Here is a 27,601-nt window from a genome sequence, read left to right on the forward strand (position 1 = left end):
TTTTGCTTTCAATGTAATTTTGGTTTCTTTTCTTTCACAAATCATGTCAAGTCATATTAAAAAACAAAACAGGCATCAACACCAATAATGTCTTAAGGTGTGTGTGTGTGTGTGTGTGAGAGGTGCTCGGAGGTATGAGGTTCAGAGTTAGGTCAACAACAGCACTTTTACCTCTTGAGCTGTGTCATGATCAGGACATGGTTGTCTAAGCTAATCATACACCACGCACACACACACATGCTAGCAGTCTATCTAGTGTGTGTGTGTGTGTGTGTGTGTCTGACACAAGTAGAGGCAGGTCAGATCCAATCAAAGCGGTGTAGTCCTGTTCTCTGGCTCACCACATCCCACCTCCCTGAAATAATACTCATAATTCACGGGGAGGAGGGGGAGGGAAGTGGGAGGGCGGAGGAGTTTGCTCTTTAGCATCATTCAAAGGACATTTCCAAACTATCGCTCAAAATGACAGAGGGAAGCACAGGGGTGTGTGAGGAAGAGGGGAAAAGGGGGGGGGGGTTGATGGTAGGGTGGGGGTTGCGCTCTGAACAATCACACTCATTCACACCTCCGTCACCAATCCCTTCATCCCACATCCCTCCCATCCCTCCCCCTCTGAGTCCGCCAATTAATCGCAGTGAAAACATGTCTGATTGAATCTTTTCAAGCAAATCCTCAGGCTTGGGCTTTTGTTGGTCCACTCCTTGTCAACATCCATTATAACAGGCCTTTAATGCTCCCGCCCCAGCCATCTTCCCTGCAAAATATGGAGTGAGAGGACAGAGGGATGGAAGAAAGAAAAAAAAAAAAAACAGAGGGAGAAGGGAAACAGGCAGGGGGAAGGAGGGGTGGAGGACAAAAACCTCCGGCGCAGACTGATCCCACTGTCTTCAACTTTAATCAGCTGTATGCTAGACTGCTCTTCATCCTCCCTCTCTTTTTCAGTCCCTTCTCTCCTCCTCTCTCTCTGTCTTTCTCTCTCTCTTCCTCTGTCTGCCCAATAATGGGCTGTTTGTAATGCAGGAGGCGAACTCCACATCAATCATTCGCCCCAATTTTCACCCCCCCACCCCCACCCCTCCTCACCACCACCACCATCGCCACCACAACCACCTCGTCCTCCACTGCAATAAATATGCAAATGAGCAGGAGCCAGTCATTGGTAATTTCAAGCTCAACTCACTAGTGTTAAAAAAGGACACAAATGTATTAATTGCCGGCGGCCGAAGGAATCCCATTTTCTGTGGGCATTGATTACAAAATTGGTGTGAGCGCCGTTTTATTTCTTTCTTTTTTTTTTTAAGTTACAGCTGCTTGTATGGTGTGTGTGTGTGTGTGTGTGTGTGTGTGTGTGTTGAAGTGGAAGATGGGAAATGACAGAGATAGGGTTTGTGATGTCATATGTGCATAACCCCAGTGTTTATCATCAGCAGAGATACGGCAGGTTGCGGTGTAGGTCAGCTTCTCACTCACTCAGTGTAGAAAACATGGGGAATAAATATTTGTTGGTTTTTATTTTTAGATTATATTCAGAGTATTGGACAGGCACACACATGCACATGCAACACCCAAACACCACCACCACCACCACCCCTACCTTCGGTAAACATGGAGTGTGCATGTTTGCTGCACAGCTGGCTGTACTAATGTGAGATTATGTTGCGTGGAGACCCAATTATCCACAATTGATCCCAAACACCTCCGACTACAGCTCCAAGAGCAGCCGTGTGTGTGCGTGTGTGTGTGTGTGTGTTTGTGTGTGTGTTTGTGTGTGTGTGTGTGTGTGTGTGTTTTGTTGTTGCACGGGACTTACCTCCACAAGGGAGAACCCACATGGACATTCTTGCAAATGCAGCGGGGAGACACCGGGAGGACATTTCCCTCAAGGTTAAAGGATCATTTGCTTTATTTTCAAGCTAGGACTAATTTCTATGGGCTCATATTAGGGTCAGGAAGATTTTAATTCCAGTTTGTAGTTTTAAATCAACCTTTGTAAACCTGTAAAATACATCTGCATGAGAAATTCAAGTTTGTGTAGAAAGGGTTTGTATTTGACCTTTTAGAGCTGCCGTCCATCTTAAAAACCTACCACACCTTCCAGGACCAGCAGCAGAGATGAAGGCCGCCGAACCGTCTCTGCTGTGACTGGACAGTTTGCCTCTGCTGTCACTGTCCAATCAGATTCAGGTGTAAAAACAGGGCGAAAATTGGTGCTTTTAACTTGAGCATCAGACAGTGTGGGAACTTTGAGCGCTGAGTTTTAGTTTTTCTGCTTTGTGTCTGCACGCAGATGTTTAATAAAGCACATCCTTTCTCATTTTTTTTTTAATCGGATTTTTATGATTTCCTCATGTAGATTTGTTTTACAGATTTACAAAGGTTGATTTACAACTTTAAACTTCAGAATTACATATGAACATCACATTACAAGCTTTAAAAGCTTGTTGATCCTAATTTATATATAAATATAATTACAAACCAAAGACTGACAATCCACCATGTGCAATATGTGCAATGTGTCATCTGCTGCTACTTTTTATATTTTGTATCTTGTATATTTAGTATTTAATTGTACATATTTTATTTTATTCTATTCAAGTATTTATCTTCTTTAAGTATTTGGTTCTTGTCATTTGACAAGCTGTTTTTCTTTCTTTGTACTGTCCACTTTGCTGCTGTGACGCAGGAAAATTCCCCAGTGTGGGACTAAGAAAGGAATATCTTATATTAGCTTATATTTCCACATATATCTGTAGTTTTCACCATCATGACGACTGATTGGAGTAAAAATCTCCTCCATGTTTGAAATGCTTCATAAAATCCAGGTTGGTGCTGCTTTCTGATACATAAACACACAGCAATAGTTATACAAGAAGCCCAAAACAGCAGTTTCAGGGGTAATCCAGTCACTTCCGTAAAGTTGAGGGACTCACAAGAGACGGATTAAAAACGACCAGCCCCCCGTTTAGACGGACTCTGTGATGCTGCTTAAATCCGTCAGCAGTCTGTGTGGAAGGGTCAGCGTGTGTCAGGACGTGATGACCCTCCTCTTGACCAGGATTTGGATGCAGGTCAGACGCAGCCTGCCTTTGGTGAATGTGTGTGTCTGTCCGGGTTGCCAGCTGCGTCGCATGAATAAGTCCAGAGTGCTACTTGAAAATATTGACAATGCTCCTAGAGTTCGTGGTAATTTAGGATAAATTTTAACATATTCATGATAACATTTTCATGATGACAATGATGCACGAACAAATGAAGATTTTTTGAATCTATCACTGCAATACACAAAATAAATGGAGGAGCTAATCACAGCTGGAAACAATTGTGTTGACAACACAGCTATATTTTTTGGTAAAACATTTTGCAGTTAGTTTCATTCTAGACGCAGTTTCATTAACATCCAGTATAATTTCCTGCAGGTTAATTTCTTGTATACTCTCTGCAAAGATAGTGCACCATAACTATTAGTATATAGTAACTTGCTGATGCTAGTATGCTAATATTTACATGTTGTTACATTTGCAGGTATTTGACTGCAAAGAAAAATATTAAACAAAATAACTTGACTTTGACTTTCATGGTAGAGCTAGATAAAAGGTCGGAGATCACCAGGGTGATTATAGGATTCATTCAGTCCAAGATTTCACTTCAACTCAGTTGTGCTGAGTTATGTTATGCTAGGGAAGATTAAAATCACAGGATTGTGGGTAAAATGTGGGGACGACATCTCTCCTACTGAGAATGTCAGGGGCAGTTTTCTAGATTTAAAAGAAATCTAACAACTAAATATAAAAGTTATATTAAAAATAAAAGTATTATGTCCCACCCACATACATACAAACAGAAGTGCAAGCCTGTCCAGCTCCAGTATGTGTGCGTGTGTGCGTGTGTGTGTGCGTGTGTGTGTGTGTGTGTGTGTGTGTGTGTGTGTGTGTGTGTGTGTGTGTGTGTGTGTGTGTGTATGGTTGCTAAAAAGGATTTTGCAGGCAGTCTGCATGCTTATGTGTACATATATTTATGCATAATGTGCTTTTGAATATATTACTATGGAGTCTATTTTTGTTTATGCCTCCCCGTTAGCCTGTCTGCACTTCATGGTGAATACGTTTGCCCTGCCACAAACCCCAAGTAGTGCAAATGAATCTCTGCTTTACCGCTATCAACACAGGGGAACCTCATTCACAGACTGTGTACACACACACACACACACACAAACACACACACACTCACACTACAATATAATAAAAATAATAAATTGACACGGGTCCGAGATGGTGTCCAAGGAATCTCATCTCCCCATAAATTATAGCCGTAAATTTTTGCCGCCATGCAGCCTAATTAATTCTCGTGCTGTTACACAAAAGGAAATGCCGAGTGACAAATGGGCGCAGGACTTGAAAGCTGCCAGGTCTGCAAAACATTTTCCACTCCACTTTGTAAGCAATTTTACTGTAAATCATCAAGCAGAACTGGCTACTTTAGGAAACAGGACAACGTGGTAAGTGGAGTGATGAGGGAGAGATACAGGGGGGGAGAGGGAGAGAGAGAGAGAGAGAGAGGGAGGATGGAGCAGAATGGTTGAAAACCTCAGACAAAAGAAATAAGAAATAAATAAAGTGAGATATAAAATCTTCACAATGTCATTGTAAGTCCCATTTGTGTTGTCAGATTAATTAATTAATATAAGTGTTCACTATTAAAAACATTGAATGTACAAGTTAGTTTAAAAAATGATAATATGAATAAATTCAGACACAAAATACAACAAATAATAATCCTGTGAAATAAATCTTATTACATGTTATTTATCCTAAACAGAGTTTATTATATTCCATTTTTTATTAAATCCCAGCAATTTGTATGTATTTGTTGGTCTTTAATAAAATACTTGTCTATATGATAATTCATACACAGATCAATACTGTTATTTCAGGTTCCTTACCAAACTAAACGTTGACATTTTTCTGCCTTGTAATTGTGGCTATTTCGACTACAGGTCATGTCAACTTTGCACTTGCCACTTTGGTTGATGCAACACAACGTACATGGGGGCAAACAGCACGAGCTACATAAGGCTTTCCAAGTAAACTCCTGCTAGTGCCCCCTAGAGGCTTAAATGATCATTAAACCTATCAATACTAAACAAACAGGTCCTAAGACGCACTGATGTTAGAAGCTAGAAAGTGTTCAAAAGTCTTCACACTCACTGATTTGTTAATGTGATCGTGACATACAGTGTCACAGGAGAGTGTAGCCTGACATTAGCACTTAAATTTCAGGGTCATCCTTCGAGCATGAGTAGAAAATGTGCTGTTGGTGGAACTAGAGCAAAAGTCAGGGTTCATCAAGATCGTTAGGATTCGTACTGATGAGTGTCTGATCGACTGTCACTGCCAGAGTAAAAAGGGTAAATAGAACCTAAAGGAGAATGTCATGTCACTAGTCAGAACTGTTGCTTCACAGTAAGAAGGTCATGAGTTTGAATCCACTGGCCGGCCATAGGTATTACTTTTGCCCCATGCGCGGTTACTAACGGTTTCCTCTCACAGTGCTCAATGCTGCTGACGTACTACAAGTAAAGATGAGAGCATGAGATATGATCTGAGAGGCTGTTTCGAGGCTTGTAAGACACCAAAACACTATTGAGCAGTTTGTAATACAATGAGGACGGACTTTACAACTCTAGAAAGTTGTTGCGGTGGAAACGTTCTTTGTGACAATGATCTGAAGGTGAAAGGTAAAATATGCCGCTCATGTTTTTCCACTGATCTACCAGGAATGTGAGCTTTCCATTTCAGTGCAGTGACGGATGACTTTGCATTGTGTCACAGACAACTCTTCTTTCTCTCTGTGTGTCAGGACGCCACAGTACTAATGTCTGTCTGATCACAGTCTAGCCCTCGTGGGATGTAAACTCCAGTTTTGGAAACTGATTTTTATACAGATGCGGCTACAGCTGTGTCAACTTCCATGTTGGTGCCACCTTTACACAGCTGTACCACATTGGCGCAGGCAGTCCTATCAACGTCTGTTCAGCGGTAAAACATTGCTGGGCTGCACCTAACTGTGATGGAGAGCAGCTCCTAATACTGGAAGAAAGCTCACTTTGACTCCGCATTGATCAACACTCTGGGCTGATTGGGGCCAATGCAAATAACAGGGAAGTGATGGACAGCGACTGGACTGCCTCGGCCCAGCCTTGAGGAATTAGCCTGCATGCTTCCCACCACACGCAGACCCTTTATCAATGTCTGTGAACCTGGGGCCAATTTGAATGTGACTGAGGCACTCAGTGGACCTGACAGTGACGAAGGAGGTCCATTGGAAGCCATGGTTCAATGACTCATTATGGAGGAGGCTACAAGCTCTGTTTTCTGCATTTGATACAGCACGGGCCTTTAAAAGCACTAATTGGAGTGTAAATGTGTCCTTTCTCTTGCATCTGTTTTGTTTTGTTCTTATCTTGTTACTAAAATGAGCTCGAGTCAGATCAGCCATTAATCTCAGTTTGTGGTTTACAGTGCGTTTTGATAAAGAGGCAACAAGTTCAGATCAACAAAAGCATTCAATATGTTCAGAAAACAAATGTCCATTGGTGGAGGTGCAAGAATAGGTCCTGTTGTACTAATGGTTGTTCTCATAATGACAACAATAAAAAGTGAAGTTATAAAACAATCCTCTGTATTTTTAACAAGATATATAATTACATAGATTAATGCCCCATACTACTTAAAACCAACACATGGTTTTACATTCTTCTAGACCATGCTAGACTAAACTTTAATTTAAAAAAGTATGTATCCCATCCTGTTTTCAGAACCAAACAATCCGACAATCACTCACACTTTACAGTGCGACACAAGGAGCACATTTGAGAGGAGACTGTCGAAAAGTGTGCGCCATTATCCTGATTTCAACGATTTATCACAGTGAAACACCTCTACAACAAATATAAACATTTTCACCTTTAAATTTGATTCAGGGCAACTACATTGTTTGAAGCAAACTGAAACCTTCAAAGAACTTGTGTTTACCTGAGAAGCTCCTCTGTGGCCAAGAGAATAATGACAAAGGTGTAAGTAGCATGGGAGTCTTATAGCACCTTAAAACTTGTTCATGAACAGATGGGTCAACAAATCGTATGACTGACTTTTGACTGTGGTTTGTTTCCAATCTACTACCAAGAGTCAGCGTTGGTTTCTTTCAACCATGACCACAATTTTTAACTTTAACCAAGTAGTTTTTATACCTAAAATGAATCAAACCACAGAGGTGGCATTATCAGAAAACACATGTAACTCAGTGGCCATTTGTAACAGGTTTGAAGGCACTTATTGCCAAGGTGCGATCAATCGAAATCAGAGGGGGAGTGCTTTTAATCCCTGCCCCATTGGGCTGGTACCAGCAGATAAATCCAGGGCAGATTTTCTCTCCCAGTCCGACCATGTGACTTGTCCTTTCCTCATGCAGATACTTTGGGAATGTGATCATACATCACAAAGGGTTAACTGCTACTTCAATTTAACAGAATTAAATCCCCCTTTCAGTACCATGGATAGTGCCGTGAGAAATAGAGGGAGAGTAGGAACTGAGGCGAGTAAATGTCCTTTTTGTACGCATTATTTTCTACTTTCAGTTTTTCAGAACCATAACCTGAGACATTTAATTCATTAAAAAACTCCAAATCATTTTTAAAACATGGGAACATGTGATTAGCACTTTAGTATTAATGGTGGACGAGCCGTCTAAATTCCACACCCTGGTCCACCTGATTGACCAGAGAATGAGGAGGAGATGCAGCAGCCGCCTCTGACTCAGACTGTGATCACACTAAGTGCTGCGCTCCATGTGTAATGGATGTAATTGAAATAAACAATGACCAAACACGGTCCTGCAAAACAGCTGACTGTCCTTCAATCAAATACAATCTGAACTCAAGTGAGGAGTTTGCATTAGATTATTCATGTTGGTGACCTCGTGCTTCATCTACACAGTTGTGGTATTGACTCTAATGGTTAATTATACAGCTGTGTTAAAATACTAATTCATAGTGGTGGTGAGGCCGTCATGTGTCTGCCAGAGTAACATACTCTAACTACAGCAGAGCTGCTTTGGTGTGTTGCAGGCCTGTTCTCAAAGGGAACTGAACCACCGACCATATCAACACATGCACCAACAGAACACCAAAACATTTCCAAGCACGACCGAGGGACACTGAAGTGGAACAGTGACCATTTGTCTTTGTGGCTTCCCCTCACTTTTAATTTTAATGAATTATTTTCTGTGAAATTCCAGCAGCCTATCTTCTCCATTATAAACTTTGGCAAGGGTAAAAAAAAAAAAAGGGAATTGCCGTCTAATTAATTATTTCCAGCTTTTGTTTCTAATTAAATGCATGGTTAGTCTACTCTGTGAAGGTGGGTGTGTCACGACGATGCTGTTTTACCAGCACAGACACACTCGGCGAGGCCGGTCCTGACTGTCACACCCACGTGTCTACAAGAAACATGATGCAGAGCAGCAGAACAAAGGAAAGTTGGGAAAGGGAAAAGTTTAAAAAAATAAAAAAGTTCCTCTGCAGAAAAACCAACACAAAGACACACAAGGTGGTTGTTCAATAAAGTGCAGGAACAGGAGCTCAGTGTTTGCCAGCTCGTGTGTGTTTACAAGCCAGAGTTGTATTTATTTATTTATTTTTTCAAAGCAGCATTCTCATACAGCTGAATGATACGAAATTTGTTTTGTGCATGTCACCGTCCCTGCAGCAGCGCGGACTTAGAGAACACCAGCCTAACTTATATGCGACTTAGCACGAGCGCGGAAAGGGACCCTATACCATATCCTATCTTCTAACCATGATTAATGACTGCCAACTGTCATGCATGCATCAAGAACGGAGCCATACATCATGCAATAACTACAGCTGGCAAATACTGACAAGTACACTGAAGCCATGCCACAGCATAGACCTAACAGCACGTTTCAGTGTTCAACCTATTTGATTTAATATTCAAGTACATGTGTTGTAAAAATATTCAATAGGTACAATTTTGGCAAAATAGAAATCTGAAAAAAAAAAAAAAAAAAAATTACATGTGTGCATGGATGCATACATACACACACACACACTCAGAGACACACACCTCTATTCTAGTATAATCCGTCATCTCGCCTATGGTTTTAATTCCTGTTAACTGCATGGCTGCATGCCGCTGCATCGTTCATTCTAATGGAATTGAATAACAGAGCTGCTTGGCTGCACTTGCGCAGGCCTGCTTTAATTGGAATGAATGTTTTTTTTTTTTCAATAAAAAAAATATTCAGGCCAGTTTTTCTGAGCTTAAAATGTGTGGCTCAACTATTAGTCAGTTTTAATCCCTCGGCAGCTACTGTATGAAAAATATAGACAGTATGTATAAGGACAAATGTCCCGAGACATTGTATTGAATGGAAATGAAGAATATAGCAGCTTACTGTACATCAAAAAAAGATAAATCTATTATGTACCAAATATAAACACCATACAGTTTTGCATATTTTACTCTAGATATTTTTCGTTTCTAAACAAGAGAATGAATTCTGGCCAATCATCAAATATGGTATGTAATCACCAAGTCCTCCAACCCCTAACCTTAACGGCCGTGCAGGTTATTAGTCCCTACACTTGGATACGAATAATAAACGCATGGTTCAGGTTGTGGAAGGGTCAGGGTTTGGTTGAAATTTAGGCACAAATGGTACTTGGTAAGGTATAGGAAAACAAGTATTTCCTTCAGGTTGAGGACCTCTTATCGTCATGGTTACAGTAATAAATGCACAGTTATGAGTGTAGGAAGGTCATGGGTAAAAGAAACCGCTGACCATCGGTTTCAAGCAGGAAACGAACAATGGCCTCCTCCGTGAAAGTCCTGCGTTTTGACAAACCATCCATCCACCCCCAACCAATCCTGATTTTGTTGCTCTATCCTACGTCACCTAGATTCCTCGTCTTCTGCTCCCATCATAATTACTACGGCCACTAGAGATCCCCTAACAATAAAATTAAGATTTCCAGCAAAAGACAAAAGTTACTTAGATGGTAAAACTGTATGAGACTCTGCAGTCACATGTACTTGACCTCGGACTGACCTTGCTTTGTTCAGTCTTATTGTTATTAACCACAATTGTTATTACTCATCCACTGTACTCTGAACACACAAGGATCCGGTGATATTGAGTTTCATTAGTTGTGATCAACAAAAACAGGAAATAAAAATTAATTTGGGATTGTTTTGTTTTTGATTGGAAAATTATTATTTTTACCCACATTCAAAGGAAGAAATTAGCTAAAAATTAGCTAGATGCCTTACAAACATTACATTAGTTGTAGTTTTTATATGTTTGTAACAATATTTATCTGCATGATCCCTGTTAGATTGCAAAATAAATAGCCAGCCATGTACAGCGTAACCCCTAAACACATCTCTGCTTGATCACAAACTGAATGAACACAGGAAACGGCCAACATCATCTGTCGAATACCAGACTAAAAGCACCAGACCGAAACGTCCATTGGAAAGAGGTCAAAGGTCATCGACAAGAGGACATCCACATGTAACAGTGATAGTAACCGACATCATGAAAAACTCTTCCATCCACGTTTACAAGTTTGGACACACTGACTCAATATTCCATTAAATTCTTCTTTATAAAAAGTCTAATATATATGAATGAATGGGTGGAACGCAGTATAACTTATTGATATTTGGCCTCTTGTGCTTCTCACAGTTAATCAGGGTGTTACTTTCATGGCTGTGATGTAATCCACTGGTGCCTGATGACCTGATGCTTAAGCAGGAAACATGATTTGTTTATTCCTTTCCTCTGCATGGGTTGCTCGCCCGTTCCTATCACTGTATATGTACACAGAGCACTCAATACTCATCAGTACACACAGTGACAACTTAGGGGCCAGATTAGTGAATGTGCAATATCCACCCTCCACCAAAGTGAATTAATTGTCTAATGGCTTTAAATTGATTAGGCATGTCTCAGGTTTGAGTTGCAAATCTCCCTCTAATCCAGGTATTTCCCTCTCAGGATAAGCATGGGATTGCTTTAATTAGCAACATGGCCATGTGTGTTGGGTACAGTAACATGGCAGCGAACACCTGGAGCTGAAGTTACAGTGTATTTGGGTGATAAGGGCTTTCTTCGGTGGTGCATTTAGCCACTTGCTCAAACACACTCAGATAATGCCGCAGCAGAAAATGCTAAGCTGGCAGAAAATAACAAAAATCAATTTGCCCAGGAGGCGCAATAAGCAGTGAACAATTATAAAAATGAGAGTGTTAGAGCTTTGGTGTCTTGGCTTTGGGGTTTCCTTGTTCTCATATATATTTGTTGTGTCTTAAAGTAAGAAATGTTGCTTCTTACTGTAGATTTCCAAACACAGAGCTTCATGAAGTTTTGATTTCTAAAATTGTTTTTATTCCATAATATCCAAGCCTGTGACTTCCATTAGAAGTTTCTTTTATTTTTTTTACCAAAGTAGAATTTTTTTACAATGTGTGTAAATATTGATGAGTTTCTCAGTTCCCTAACAGCCCTTTTCCACTGCAGGAAACAAAATGAAATAACATAAAAGGTAGCCATTGTCATGGGTTATGCTTTTCATTCCTCAGCCCAGTTTGGAGACCGGTTCCTGGAACAGCAGTAATCACTATTTTAATACTGCATCTGCATTGATTAGTACAATTAATACCTCCAAAGAGAAGACCGCCTTGTTCCGGGCCAAGCAATGCCATGGAATCAGCAATATTAACACTACTGTTGTCTGTCAAGAATGACATAGTGGGGCCCAATGCAGTATTGTACATGTACAACATTCCTCTCATGTTGCCTGTTTCTGTCCTTTTTCTCCCTCAATGGGAATGTCCAGCTCCCCGTGAACAGCACTCCCCGTCCCCGCTGACTCCACTGTAGGTTTACAGAGAGTGTGGACAACTGTGTCTCCCGCAATACATGAGCTGTCGCACCAGCTGCTTCTCCTCACGTGCCAGCGACAGGCTGCGCCCAGTGGGCGTAGTGCTCGGAGGTTCACACCCTCGCCCTTAAATCCCATTCCCCTCTGCTTAAGCACCCGTACTAACCAGTACAGCCACATGATCCCTCACTGGCTTCCCACCCACTGGCAGATGGGATGAAATCAGTTACCTATGTGGTCATGGTTTGTCACATTATGGTTGGTGTCATCAAGAGGGTTTTAGTCTTCTACTGATAACCAGCAAGACAGTTATGCACCTTCATGATTTGCTCATTTTGAATGTAATTCATCATGTCACCATGCTAGCAACACCTTGCTTAGCTGTAGTGAAACTCAAAATAATGGTGATTTTGTGTTTGGTACTCGGAAAAAAGAACAATATTGTAAGTGTTGAGTTTCTGGTAAAGGATGTTTCGACTCTAGAACAGAGCAGGTAGGGTTCAAAGGAGTCAGCAACAGGCAGGCAGTCATTTACGACAAGCAAAAACAGGCAGGAACCATCAACCTGCAACAACAGAGGCTGGTGCACTTTACTCATGATCAGGCAAGGGACTAGTGCCAGTAAGCCAGTGTTGATGTACATACTGGGGAACTGGGGGAAAGCTGATGTATGGACAGGGTAGGGTCAGTTGACTGGGGTGAGGCAAGGACTCACTGAGGACTGGTGCTGGACAGGCAGGGAAATGTGGTTAGTTGTAGGTAGTTGCTAATACCAGTTTCCAGTTTGAGCATTTGATGTTGATATCACACTTTTCTCTGAAATCAGATGACAAATTGTTTTGCAGAAGAAACACAAAGACAAACTCAATGTTCCCCACTGTTTCAAACAGTGTGACTACTGTACACAATAATGGACGTGCTCATTAAAGAGCTATTTCAGACCAAATGCATTTCCAATCAGAAATGAAACACCCTATTTTATGAAAGAAAATACACCAACTCAACAACCAGCTTGTGTAAATTATAAACAGATTTTGCGCTGAAGTGTGTTTTCCATGTAATATCACGATGGGAAATTGCCAGTGCAATCATACACAAACAACTCATTGAGAAAACCCTTGCCCTGAGCAAAAAACACAGCAGTTGGTCTCCAATATGTGAATGACAAATGAATATCACTCAGTGGGTCAGATGGTGTAGACACACTCCATGCTCTGTGCTAATCAGGCCAACCTACAGACCTCACATACCATCAGGACATCCTCCAGGGGGAAATTAGTACTTTCCACTTTGCTAAACGAGTATACTTTCCTCCCTGGGTGAATGCATTGTTTGTTACGTGGGCAATTTCTTTATGTAAATTGTACTTCGGTGGGTTACATACCAATTATAAGTAAAACATTCAGTTTTATACTGATTATGAATAGCAAATTAGAGGTACATTTATGCACATTTTCTCAGGGGCAAACTACTAAAGGCAGAAACAAACCCAGTATATACCATGATTTATTCATTACTTCAAGTTAAAAACTGAATGAGTCCAAGTTATCTACCTGGAAAATTTGTGATGAAGACGACCTCAGTTATGACCCTGACTTGTTTTTCATTATGTCAGCTGCTAGCCAAATTTAATATCTACACCAGCGTGCTTGTTTAAACTCTGAGGGTAGCTACAGTTTGTTAGCATAACGCTAGCTTGTATTTTTGTTGGATAAAGTTCTTCTTATTAACTTGTCTTTTTCTCTGCATGAGTACGGGGCTTTCATTAGCAGCCCATCATCTTAACAGAAGGGTTTATGGATTAGCATACAGCAATAATGTTGTCATTTTTAGCTGAATTGTCAGGCGGCGCTGAGATCTTTGCAGCATTACTTTGATATGTACATTTAAACTAGCATAAAAACAAGGAGTTATGAAGAGGCTGGACTGAAACAGTGGTAGAAATGTGAAGTTGTTTTATATTTAAATGGAAGAATGAGGCCAAACATAGAAAAGAGAAGACAAAAACAAATCAAGAGCAACACAATCAACTACTGCGCAAGTGATATGTTGTAAGTAGTGTTGGGCTCATATTCAGTAATATTGAATATACATGAAAAATATTGCATATGTTGGGAAATATTGCGATATTCGATAATATTGACTTATATTAGAATATTTTGAGATATTTGATAATAGCAATATTATCGAATATTGTGATATTTCTTGCAATTTTTTTCATAGTATAGAAAAAATGACAGTAACGCTCATACCTGAAACGTAAAATACAATAATATAATTATGTTAATTAAAAATAACATAAACAACTGAAACATGAATTTACAATAATGTAATTGTATTATAAACCCCTCAACCCCCACCCCACATGATAATATCAAATACTGTGATTTTGGGCTGCACTGTATCGAGATATTAAATTGTAGATATCACTCAAATCTTGTTGAAAGTCCTGTAGTGAGGCCTCCTGTCAGTTTGTCTTTGTGTTGTGGTTGTGGTTGAACACTTAACTACTCAGTCCTCCAACATGCGGTGCTCATTTCATTTTGTCTGTTTCTCTCTGTATTTTTAAACCAAGTCTCCGGCAATAGACGTCCACATCTTTCCCTGACATTAGAACTGGACTCTCAGCAGCTGAGGAACTGTAATACCATGATACTGCAGAGCCACAGCATTAACACGCTTTTCACTCTGAACTATTGACCCAACACTGAAGAATATGGGTGGGAGATTGTGATTGACACGACATAACTTTAAAAAAGAATAGGAAAAAAAAAAAAGCACCAGATCGAGATCAGGGTTAAGAGCTGGATGATGCTCCGGTCACGACTCTGGGGTCAAATCAGTTTTATAAGCTCCACCAGTTTATTCCCAGCTGTGTGAAGAAGGAGTTAGCTGAATAATTAAATACGACAAATTTAAACATGAGGAAAAACCTTCTCTGTTGACTCAAACTGTACATACAATCTGCCACAGTAACGCGTCACATGTCACTTCATTTCTTTCATTTTGCTGCGTCAGGTGTTTGGAGACAGAAAGACTGAAAAGCGAAATCACTTTTATCAAACACTCTTTATCTTTCCCACTGATTTGACTTTCTTTAGGTGCCTCTCTTTGCTCACTTATGTTTCTTCCCGGTTCAACAACAACAACAAAAAAAAAGATGGGGAAGTGTGTAGAGAAACGAGGTGGCTAAACAAGCAGCTCGTCAGCAGCGGTTATCTTATCAGGACGCCTCATATCTTTGTATCATCCTCTGGCTGAGTATTGAGCCGGGGAAACGTGGCTAAGCGATCAACCAACCCGCTCCATTGATTAATAGCGTTTTCTCATTCCCGGCCAAGAGATTGGCTTCCCTCAACATGTGTCGTTTGTTTGAGGAGAAACGAGGACCGGTGCCATGTGTTTGTGTGCTTGTGCTACGTTGGCTCTGAGGAGAGGGTACACCTCCAGCTGAGCCACTCTGCATTTAAAACTAGCAGCCAAATGCTTCTCATATGGAGAGGGGCTCTAAAAAAATCCCTTCTCAGTTTGAATGCAAGTATCTCGGTGTTCGCCTGCTGGGCCTGATCTTCCTATTGGCTCAATATTTTGACCCCTGTTGTACCCTAAAGTAAACCATTTTGTACACCTCCCCCTCCCCACTCCTTCCTCTAAGCATTTATCTCCCCGTCACCTCCTCTCATCAAACACACATGCACATACGGTACACTTTTGGATTTTGGATCCCAGTGGGTGTGTGGACTATTCAAACATCCTGACTCAGAGATTTAAAACGTCATTTAAAACCCATTAAATGCAGTTAAGGCTTGTTTTATTTTTCCAGTGTTAGACTACAAGGTCAGTTTGCACCAACAGCTGATGAGCGATCAATAGGAGATTTGAATTTAAAGAGCTGTGGCCCCGGGGCGGTCAGTTGCCGGTGCATGGTGTTACCACAGGGGGGGCTAAGCCCAAGGGCTCAACAGAGACCTATATCCTTCCACAGACCCTCCACCCCCACCTCCCCAAGCTTGGTTAACACTCAAGACCATGATTAATTCATGGTGGATTACAGTCTGGAGGCAGGGGAGAAAACTGGGATGCCATGCAGTCCTAACTGCACGCAGAGGGGTTAGGGAGATAAAGGTTTCTCCAGATTCAAGCCACAATCCCACTGCCCGACTCATTTCCCTACGAGTATGAATAATTTTTTCATCCTTCTCGCAGAAGATCACGCCTCAGTGTTTGGCCTCCTTGATTATTATTACGGCTGTGTTCACCGAAATAAGTTAGGAGAAGTCCCTCCCAGCCGCCGGCCCGCACTGCGAGAACAGTAAGCTGCAGGGAATAATAATGTAGGAGCGGGCTAATAAAAGCATAACAAGCAGGATAGCCGTGGTCACGGCAATTTCATCATTGTCCTTCACAGTTGCACAGCTAACTGCTTATGATTAGTTGTCGAGCTCGAGCAAGTGAATGGAGGAATCTGAGGCCCGGGCTGATGTGGTTGGGGAAAGACGTGGCATCAGCATAAGTTGTGAAGTCGCTCCCCCTTGTGTCAGCCACGGCGAGCCAGTCCACTAAACGCCTCCATGGCTGTGGGGAAAGTTAAATCAACAGAAAATGTTTTGTTGTTGTGTTTGTCTGTGAGATGTTGAAGCCATCAGCATCTAGTGCAAAACGCTGCAGCGGGAAGAAAATCAGATTAGCATCAAAGTCAGATGATAGTGTGTTTTTACAACTCTGCTAAAAGCTTCTTCTCCTGTTTCTTTCTTTGTGTCTTTTCATCACTTTCCACCAACTGCTGTTTCAATTTCACTCAGGTTTTTTTTTTTTTTTTTTTTTTTGAATCCCATTAATCAGAATTAACAAATGTTTACCTGTCACTACGTCTGCAAAGGCCAATTATTTCACACTCCAAGTGAATGGAAAAAGCAGACATGTGGACAAAAAGCGTTCATTATGAAACGAGTGACACTGGCCTGATAAGTGGCTCACAGAGACGCCCTGTGATGTACGGCTGCACCGACACCGCGTGATGCATAATACACTGTAACGTCAGGGGGATACTGTCATAACGCTGCTGCCAAAGAAAATCTGTTAAAAAAAATTCATAAGCATATTTTCTAGTTTTATTAGAAACACATTTTTGTCAACATGTTGTATTTATACAGTGAATGGTCTAATATGCACTGGAGGTCACATAAGCTTAGGTTTATTGGAACATTAAAAGACATATCATGAGGGCTTGATATTCAAAGAGATGTAGCAGCTACTAGCTGCATATTTGACCATCAATTTTTAATAGCTTGGATTTTTCTCCTTTGAAGACACAAAAATAAAACCTGTCTAAGTATGTTATATTAACAATTTTATGAATGTATTAGCAGACTAAAAAATTAAGAAGTCAATTACTCCTTTTAACACTTACATTTTGTCTCAACACATTCTGCAGATAATGGTGCAAAGCACTTTAACAGTATTTGTGCTATTTTTTTTTTTTTAATTTGGCAAATGTCTACTTTACTTTTGTTTTTTATTCTTTTTTTTCAACCTTTTTTTTGTAAACAACATCTTGTACAAACTAGCACAGTGAACCACAACCCCAGCAAATGTGTTTTTATCTCCATACAATATAAATGAAATCAATACAAAAGTTTGGTTGGTTGCTTGGAACATTTTTATATGGATCAAGAGGTTCTAAAACAAGGTTTTTCGAGACTTCTGGACTCCTGAATTAAATAGGTTACGTAAACAGTTGACTGTTCTAAGTCCCATATTTAGAACCCCGGTAGAAGATTTTTAGAAGGTAGACTTCATTTCAACATTTCAAGTTCACTTCCATTTTAAATAAAGGGTTTGCAATCCATAGAGGGTTTTACTGTTTGCCTTTTGAAGGCGACCTTCTTCAGATTTGGTGGAAATTATGAAATTAAGAAAAGGAGAAAAAAAAAAAAGAAAGGAGGAAACAAATAGTCCAGACGGAGGAAAAAATTGTCATATCCTCTGGCCTTCGGAAACATAGTGTCAAAAAGGTTAAGTGTCAATATGGCAGAGCCTTGAGAGGCAAAGAGGTCTGAGGAGCTTCTGAATAAATACAAGGGCCATGTCTAGTGCCTCGAACATAGTCTGAATGCTGCTCAGCCTTCCTACAGTGCCAGGTCAGCACACAACCAATCCTCAGCCCCTTTATTCTCTCTGTAAAGCTATTGAAGTCTTTGACAGTAGCTAATGATGTTTTCGTGTTCCGAACATACAATAGGAGATTTCAGAAGGGTTGTTTTCTACCCCAGCTTTAAATGTTAGGGGGTTTGGTCGTTATGCCGGGCCGCTGACAGGACTCAGGAGGGGCGACAGGGAGCCCCGGGGGGCCCAAGGAAAGGGGGCGAATAGGGGCAGTTCAGCAGTCTTGCTCATTTTTTGTCTTTTTTTTTTGTTTGTTTGTTTTTTGTTGTTTTTTTTTTGTTGTTGTTTTTCTTTCTTTTTTTTTCAAGTCCAGTTTTGGATGCAGGGAGTGGGCAAAAGAAGCGATTGAAACACCCAAACACAATACTAAAGACAATGTTTTTGCGCATAATTTTTATGCCAGATACGCTTTCCCCACAGAGATCAACAAATCATGTGAGAAAATAAATAAATAAATATGAAAACACCAAAAAAAAAAAAAAAAAAAAATCATAATGATTCAATGGTGTTGCCCTAACCCTGTTGATATCCATGTCCCTGTTCTGGATTCCAGCCCCCAACACCACCAGACCTCACCACCCTCCTCCGTCACCGAATCTGTCACCAGTAAAGTCTGCTCGGTCAAAAAGCTACCACACGGTGCCCTCGTTCATTTCCGAGGGCGGGTGGGACAGGTGGTTGTTGTATCCGCTGCCGTTCAGCGACAGTGAGGTAAAGGGCGGACTGGGGCCGAACACCTCGGAGGAGATGCTGTGCAGGGGCCCCGGGATTCCGGGCTCTGGGCTGGGAGAGTCCCCAGGGTGGTGGGACATGATATCGGAGAAGCGCTGCACCTCGCTGGAGGGGTGGTGGCCCGGCAGGGGGTGGTCCATACCTCCGAGGGGGGTGCCCGTGGGGCCTGAGGAGGGCACGAAGGGGAGATCGACTGGGGTCTGGGCCTGCGACGACGGAGGCCCCTGAGGGAAGAAGTCGTAGTTCCCTCCCGGGCCGTAGTACTCACTTTGATAATCTGTAGATCCAAGAGAAGAGGAAGAAGAAGAAGAAAAAAATCAGCGTTGACTCTGAGAACAATGGCTGTGCAGAAATAATTCCAGAGATGTTGAGGAGTTCATTGAATATACATAGCTTGATTTGTATTAGTGAGGGAGAAAGACCCTCGCCGTGCTACATTAGTCACAGAGCACGTTACACTTAAATCAAAACTGCAATTGGGTGGGGAGAACAACGTGGCCACAAAATTAATTAAAGTGGGGGCCATTTCATCAGCGATTCTACCTACTGAGACCGATTTCTTTTTTTTTTTATAAGTTCAGCAGAATATTATTAGAGTTTTTGCTTCAGCAGAAAAGACAAAGGCCTGAGCACAAATGAAATTCTCTGAAAATTATCAGATATTTCAAAGCACTTGAAGGAGGGGGTGTGGTATCAAATCAGTCAGATGTGAACTAATTTCACTTAAACTTCACTCAGTGCCACTGATTTCCACAACGCTGCGGACGAGGTGACCCAGACTGAATAATACATCGCTTTCGACTTTGTTTTAAAAACTCAAGAGCCTTGTGGTTGGTCACTGCCACCGTATATGCTTATATAGCTGTTATTTTAAATTTGCATACTAAATTAACATGTTTTTTAATTGTGGAAAGAGCTCACAAAGCCAACAGAACACAGGCCTAACATGGAGTCTATTTCTCTGAGGCAGTGCCTTTATAAGATAATAACAAAACCTGAATTAAATTGCCTTATTTCTTATTTAACACGTTGGTGATGGGATATATAGATAAGGTAAAATAGAACAATATAGCAGCAGTTTTTCCTTACAGCATATAAGTGCAGAAAAATAGAACAAATGACAGGCAAAAAAAAAAAGAGGAAAGATGCAAATATGAATTTTAAAATATAATACATTTAAAAAATTTAATTTGGGTGAGAAAAAAAAAGATATTTCATAAAAGGAAAATACAGTTAAGAAAAAAAAGAAAGTTTTTCTTCAAAATGAGTTAAATTGTGAGCATACCTCCGTAGTAGGAGAAGGGCCCGTTGGGGATGAGCTCCCCGGGCTCCAGCCGGTCCACCAGCGTCCTCATCCGCCTCGGGCTGCGGAAAAACGCGTGCCTCCGGGCGCCCAGCGCGCTCAGCTGCTTCATGCGCCTCTCTTTGGAACGTCGGTTCTGGAACCAGACCTGGACACACACACACACACACACACACATTAATATATAGATATATGTGTGTAATATGGGTCACCTCATGTTACTCAGCAAAGATGCAGTATGGGCTGCTGACGCCATTTTGATTGCACGTCAATATTCCTTGAGAGGAGGGGGGGCTTCAGATGATTGAGAAATGGGGCTGAGGGCTGAATAAATAAATATCAAAACAAACAAACACAAACAACAACAAAAAAATGGCACCTTGTTATTTTTTGTGAATATGCAAATAAACGTCACTGTGTAAACCGCACCCCTCCCCCCCATTCAAAAGAAAGTGTAATTAGGTGTCATATTTACCTTGGCACCTGCACCACATTGGCTCCTTGCTGGAGTAAATAACCGCGCGCTCTCTGTGTGTGTTTTGCGCCGTGCGTGATGAGCCGGTGCCTTAAATCCGCAAGGGCTCTCTGCGGCGGAGACGACTGCGCCCAATTATCTTTACAGGAGCGACAGTCACATCTAACCTCCCTAATGGTCTTTTAACCCTCCATTTACTCCGACTGAAGGCTACAGCAGCGGGGGCTTAAAATCTCCAATTAATACTTAATAGGAGGGTTGTTACCAATATATTACCGGGCTCTTGGAGGTTATCATTTCCTAATCTATAGGCCGGCTTCCTTTAATTACGCTCTTCCTTTCCCCCCCTCATGCTCATACATATTAGATACCCCGACGTCGTCACTCTCACTTTATCGCTATTAATCTGTTATGCTAAACCTTTCTACCTTTGATCTGCCCCCTCCCAACCCCACACCCCAGTTTTACCAACCCTTTAAAAAAATCACATTCATAAAAAATAAAAAAGCCGGATGCGTAATAGGTAAATATTCCCTCTAAAGAAGCACTTGAACAATATTTGGAAATCACCAAAATAAAATATGAAATTGTTCCTAATGCAAAATTAATAATAATATATATAATAATAATAAGCTAAGAATAATAATCATAATCATAATTTTAATAATGTGTTGCTTGTGCTGCTCCTTGTTCGACTTGCTGCGGCCCTGCTGTAATTCAGAGTTGTGAGGAAACAGTCTGAAGACCCCTGAAACAGATTTCTGTCTTTCCACTTGGCTAGAAATGCTCTCAGCATGGCTAAATGTGGTCGCAAAACGTGATGGCAGCGCTGTGCCAGGACTACCCAGCGCTCCCAGCGCTCCCAGCAAGCCCCGGCGCCAGTTGGCGACTTTGCCCCTTCCTGCGCGCCAAGAATCAAAAAAAAAAAAAAAAAAAAAAAACCCATATAAATTACCCGTTTCCAAATCAGCCCCCGTCGGTCGGGGCCAAAATCTTTGGCTTAATGAATTCAATGTGACTGCGCAGTTTGAAGGGAAGAGGCCTCCTTTAAAGAGGGGTGAAAGATGTGAGAGGGGGTGGGGGGGTAGGTGGAGCCTCCCTGATGATGGGATGAGGCCTGCACGGTCATGGCAGTCTGGCAGCTTTTGGCAGGGACATTTTTTCCATAAAATATAAGCTGTTACATCACACCTTTTAATGGGTGCGTAACACCCTATAAAATAAAAAAAGGTGCGAGCCCACCTCCTCAGCGTGTGGGTGTCCCCTGAATCCTGAATCCATAAGAGTCTCAGACACAATCACGAGACCCCCGTCTACTTCTGATCCACACAGTGATTTCCATTTTGAGAAACAGCCTCATTTCCTAATAAATCTGGGCTGTTTATCTATTTCTTCTCTATGAATGGCTGAATTCATAGAGAAAGGAGAGGGGTAATCCGAGTGAACCCTCTGTGGGAGTCCAACCAGAACCCAGCTTTGATGCTAAAAGCAGAAGCTCCTTTACCTGGATGACCCTCATGTTGAGGCCGGTCTCCTGGGCCAGCTGCTCCCTGATGTGTCTGGTGGGTTTGGGGGTCGCAGCGAACGCCGCCTTCAGCGTCTCCAGCTGCTTGGCCTTGATGGTGGTCCGCGGGCCGCGCCGCTTCCCTCCGAGGTTCTGGTCGTCGTTCTCGTTGTTAACCGTCTCCTTGTCGGACAGGGCGGCTATCTCCGTGTCCTTTAGGACCACGTCGTCCTGTAGCTGGTCTTGAGAGTCCGGTGATAAACTCGGGTCGCTGCACGCCGTTACTGCACAGATGAGATATGAAGATTTAGAATCAGACCCATCGCGTTGTTATTTATCAGTGTGGACTCAGCGGGGATGCAGCGGTCAGTTAACTGTGGCTGAACTCTGACCTCAGGTCTGTGATGCAAAACTACCACCAACATGAATAAAAAATAAATTCTATTCTCTGAAAGTTTCATTCTGGTTTTACGCCTTAAAACGACACATGTTTACGTATTCATTTGTACTAATTAACATCTTATTTTATCTGCTTCTTTCCTCCATTAAAAACTTAAATATTTAGATAAAAAAAAAATGCAAACACACTTAATAACACATAGAATAAAGCACAGCATATTTACATCACAGGCCCAAATAAAAAGCAGCATGTTTTAACTGTGAGAATAAACAGAATGAGCAGCAGACAGAGCTCTGGGGTTTTTGTTGGGTTCTACTCTGAGTGCCGTCTGAGTCCTGGTCATGGAAATGATGAAGCCACTGCGGGGCTGAACACATCACATCCATCACAATTTATTCCGCCTTGTGCTCACACAAACAAACACACACACACACACACACACACACACACACACACACACACACACACACACACACACACACAGCTTCTTCCTTACCTGAGAGGAGGTTGGTGTCTTTTACACTGGTGTTGTTGATATAATCGTCTTTGCAAACGAATTTATTCTCGTCTATGATGTAGAGCTCCTCTCCGGTGGAGAGCTGCTTATTGCACATCATGCAGGTGAAGCAGTTGAGGTGAAACACTTTGCTCCGGGCCCTCCGGACCAAGTCGTTTGGAGAGATGCCCTGCGAACAGCCGCCACACTTCGTGCCAAACCGCCTGCAGGAGAAAAAGGGGGCTGGGGTTATTATTTTTTATAAAATATATATTTTACAATATATCATATTACACACATACAATAATAATTTTTTTAAATAATAATCAAACTCCAGCCAGGTTTGGAGGCAAGGCGGAGACGAGGGAACGGAATTATCCGCCTTGTGTAGACGTCGATTCACATTTTAAATTGTGTTGTCTTGACTCAGTAAAGCTTCAAGTGTAAGAAAAGAATACTGGATACTTTATGATTAAATCTATACACATAATTTATAATCCTTTACATGAGCCTTTGGCAATTTGTGTTCTGAAGTCGAACCATATAATAATGTGTCTTACATATAATATGTAAAATATAACATGGTGAATAGAAGAAGTCTCTATAGATAAAGCCCATGTGTTTTTTTAGTCTATAGTTAATATGTCAAACTTTTAAAAACGTATATTAGCAGCGTTTTTTTGGATCTTTTGCTAATTCTGAAATCAAGAATTAACCTCCATCCTCAATACTGGCATTTTAATTACAATAATAATACTATTACTACAAACAATAATAATGATAATGATAATAATATTAGTAATATTAATGGCCATCACTAGTGACGACAACAATTTTAAACGTATTATTCAGTGTTTTAGTGTTTATTCATTTTGGGAAAACGTCTATAAAATAAATATCTTAATTTGTAAAAGAAAATGTGATGATGTTGCGCATCAGCTGATTCTGATTATTAAAAATAATTTTTAAGATAATAAAATATGATTTCTTCCTCCAGAGGCCGTTACACTGCTCTGCACAGACCCGCTGAAGACACTGCTTTTATTTTATTACATTTAAAAAAAAAATGTATCTGTAGTTTACATTTCCAAGCTTTTAGTTTCCATATTAGACTCTACATGTTTTAGACGGTTGGAGTTCAGTAAATATACGGGCTCTTTTTTTAATTCCCTGACTCGGCAGGTTGGTTTTAGAATAATAAATTCTCGCCCTGCCATTGACTGCAGCGTTAAACAATGTGTATTGAGTGGTGTGTGCACTGCTTGTTGACTGCACGTCTGTGATTGCATTGTCTGCGGACTTGATCTTTTCAACTAGTTTACTATTCAAATCCACTTATCACGTCCTCCTCAGTCGGACTGAGCAAACACACCGGGCAGCGGCTCTTCTGGCCGGGGTTTGATCCTTTGCGCCCCCCCCCACCCCCTCCACCTCCACCTCCACCTCTATACTGGCTGTAAAAAAAAAAAAACCCAAAAAAACACCCCAAGTGTGATTTCCTCGATTTCCTAACAAACCGCCCCCCCCCCTTCTCCCCGCTGAGAGAGAGTGCACACGCGTTTAATGTTGCTGTCTCTCTTTTGTTGTTGTTTTGCATAAGAATTCAAATTAACAAGCTTTTAATTACTCGCTCTTAATCAAAGCTTATCACCTCCAAGTCCTCGTTCCCGCCTACAGGCACGGACCGGTCGCTCTCTTCATTTATTTAGAGGAAAAAAAGAAATACATAAAACGGAGACTCTGAATTCACTGTAAATACCTGTAATCATGCGGCTGCTCATGAACACAGGTGCCAAATTCTTCATATTTTTTTAAGATTATTATGTTTATTTTAATTTAATAGATTTTATTTGTCTGAAAAATACAGCCAGTCTGAATTTATGAGCATTACTTTGCGTGTTTCTAGAGATTGATAAAGAATAAAACTAATTTAAAAGTTAAAAATGAGAGTAAAGATGAAGCACAAAATCTTCAAAAGTCTAAAATGTTTTTTTTTTAGTTGAATATAATGTTTGTTTCCATCTATTTTTATGATGCGCCATCAGCACCTTTGCTTCTGTTTTATGCTCCTGTTTAAATGTATTTATATCATTTCCTAAATGTTTACCTGCTGCTGTTTGCTGCCCTGCTCCAACATTAAACCACACACACAATAAAACAGAAACACTGCTGGTGAGTTCTCCTGCACCTTCCCCGGGCTTACCTAAAGAAATCATTTTTGCAGTACAGTCTTCCCTCTCGTGAAAAACATTTCTCAGTTAAATTGCATTTGCACTCGCAGCACTGCACGCACTTGACGTGCCAGGCTCTGTCCAGCACGTTGAGCAGAAAGCGGTCCAGGATAGGCCTCTCGCAGCCGGCGCAGTGGACCATGGCTTTGGCTGGGCTACAACAAACCCCACAGATGAAGCGCGCACACACACACAAACAAAATCAACAGCACAGGCCGAGCATTGACCGAGTTATCTGCTTTCTCCCTCCCCTTGATTCGCCTGGAGCTCCCGGGTCAATGTGCGCGGAGAAGCCAGTCGATCAGGTGTCACCACAGATTTCTCCCTGCATGCGTAAAAAGGCTCAGCGTCCAAAAAAAAAAAAAAAAAAAAAACAGACAGGAATGGATGGCGACAGCGTCCTCGCTCTCTCTCTCTTTCTCAGGTGGAAAAAGCCAAAAGGAAATGAACAAATAAAGCAGTCCTTTAGTGCATCCGGAGACAAAACGCGCGAATTCAACCAAAATGTAGATTTCAACACAGGAAGCTGCAGATCGGCTCAGACGAGAGGACCGGAGCCGGCGTGGTTGTCCCGGCGCTCTTGGAAGTGACGCATCGGCCGAGGAGAAGAGCGTCGTGTGCCAGTCACTGCTGGAAGAGGCGTCTAATAAAATGCTTTTAGGGCAGAGCTGTCACACAACAAGACACGCACGCCTATAAATAATTCAGTGCACTTTGACATGGCAGCGTATCCACTGTTCACAGCCCGGCGAGAAACAACATCACACACCCAAAGGATTAAAAAAAGAAAGAGTGTTTTCCCCCCTCGGTCTGTCGGATGATCCTGGATGTTCAGCTTGTGGTGGCGGGAGATGCTGGTATGCGCTGGCGGCTCCGGTAGTAGTCAGTGTGTATATATGCTGGGATGCCCTCAGTCTCCAGTACCGTGTGTATGCTGGGATGCGCTGGGTCCTCCAGTAACACTGTCTTGCTCCTAAAGCTCCAGCCCAGCCTTATTCCCAGCCTCCTGACGTCAGGCCGCGTCCCGACCAATCAGCGCCGCGCCATGCCAGCGACCATCAAGCCGGCCCATCATAACCCAGCTAGGGCTCTGCCTGCTATTTATGCTGCACACTCAAGACACCAATTGTCAAGAATTTCCCTGCAAACTGTCATATGTAAGTGAATGTGTTTGGAGGAAGCAGCCTCGGCGGAGGGGCGAGCCGCGCGGAGGGGAGAGACGCCGCTTCTCAGCCGCTCAGCAAATTGTCTTCAGAGCATGAAGGGGGGACATGAAGGAGGAATCTGAGCAGGTAGATACAGTGAGTGGCGTCTTCAGGATGGAGAAGCTGGAGGCGCATATATATTTATATATATAGCCTATTGCATGGCGCGCTCCCTGTGTATTCATGTCAACTTACTTATTTGCGCCAGAAAAAAAAAATTACGCACGAGTTGGGCATGTTTGTTTTATTATGTGAGGATATCCGGAGGCTTAATAAACCAGCTGCACGTTCAAGTATGAAATGTTCGCTGCTCTGCCGTGACCTCTCTCAGCTGATGGCTTGTGCAGATATGATGTTACCGCTGTTGTACTTTTGTTTCCCTGCGCGTCAGCGGTGGAGCTCTTCTTCTCTTTGGCGCGGAAGTGAAAGACAGACAGGCTCTAAAGTTGACAGCTCAGCCCGTGAGGAGCTCGCGGCCCAGACACCTCGGACAATTCATTTAGAGGGGTGGGGGGGGGGTTGGGGGTTGGGGGTCCAATCCACTTAATGTCCACCTTAAGTAAATAACACCGTCAGGCTAATAACAGCCTGTTGGATTGTCATTAGTTATTTCCTATCACAGGGATCAGTCAGGTCTTTTGTGTGGATGATTTTCAGGCCTGCAATCTTTCACAGTTCACACATTTGTTTTTCTTTTTTCTTTTCTTTTCTTTTTTTTTTGCTCAATGAAAATAGATTGTCTCGTTTGGGGGGGGGGGGGGGGGGTGAACATGCTTGCTGAACAAATTCGTTTCGTTCCACTATCTAACCAAGATTTGCATTTGCCAGGAAACTAGTTTGGAGTAATTAATCTTTGAAACGTTTGTTTACACAAACTGTTGTGTTGTGGCCTCTGCAGACAACAGCTTAATAAACGCACGTGCAATAAGAAAATGTTGTATTTGTCTTTGTTCGTCTTTTAAAATGGACTCAGCTCAGCTCAGCTCAGCTCGGCGGCTGAGCTCTTTTACGCACTTTAAAAGCAAGAGTGGCGAACCGGGCGGGGTGGTGGTGGTGGTGGTGGGGGGGGACACCCATTTATTCTCACCCAATAGCCCGCCAGCATCCTCCTGCATATGGGCTGCTTCT

At 41.9% G+C, this 27,601-nt stretch overlaps 1 protein-coding gene and 1 long non-coding RNA gene across 3 annotated transcripts in view; one reads left to right on the top strand and one right to left on the bottom strand.

Annotated features, from left to right (window-relative positions):
* The window catches only part of LOC130168280 (uncharacterized), a 47,427-nt gene that overhangs the window by 14,510 nt on the left and 5,316 nt on the right, over positions 1–27,601 (top strand). Inside the window, exon 1 of one of the 2 annotated variants that reach the window (XR_008827408.1) lies at positions 26,430–26,560. The exons of the other annotated variant lie outside the window; for it this stretch is intronic. This is a non-coding gene — a long non-coding RNA (uncharacterized LOC130168280). Of the gene's footprint in view, positions 1–26,429; positions 26,561–27,601 lie in introns of those variants that run through there. 2 annotated transcript variants of the gene reach the window in all.
* Positions 17,060–26,235, bottom strand: lhx1a (LIM homeobox 1a). The gene is made up of 5 exons (XM_056375016.1): positions 25,241–26,235; positions 23,038–23,261; positions 22,142–22,425; positions 20,145–20,310; positions 17,060–19,136 (listed from the first exon to the last, which is right to left on the bottom strand). Exons 1-5 carry the CDS (start codon positions 25,408–25,410, stop codon positions 18,757–18,759), a joined length of 1,224 nt encoding a protein of 407 aa, XP_056230991.1. The 5' UTR covers positions 25,411–26,235; the 3' UTR covers positions 17,060–18,756.

The sequence above is a fragment of the Seriola aureovittata genome, chromosome 4 (genome assembly GCF_021018895.1).
Source record: "Seriola aureovittata isolate HTS-2021-v1 ecotype China chromosome 4, ASM2101889v1, whole genome shotgun sequence".
Classification (NCBI taxonomy): domain Eukaryota; kingdom Metazoa; phylum Chordata; class Actinopteri; order Carangiformes; family Carangidae; genus Seriola; species Seriola aureovittata.

What these genes read in the sequence shown, in the direction of transcription:
- lhx1a (XM_056375016.1), bottom strand. Translation starts at nt 25,410, where the DNA reads ATGGTCCACTGCGCCGGCTGCGAGAGGCCTATCCTGGACCGCTTTCTG. An exon ending in AGACACCAACCTCCTCTCAG is followed by an intron (nt 22,426 to 23,037) that starts GTAAGGAAGAAG and finishes TCATCTGTGCAG; the next exon opens with TAACGGCGTGCAGCGACCCG. An exon ending in TCAACATGAGGGTCATCCAG is followed by an intron (nt 20,311 to 22,141) that starts GTAAAGGAGCTT and finishes GTGTGTGTCCAG; the next exon opens with GTCTGGTTCCAGAACCGACG.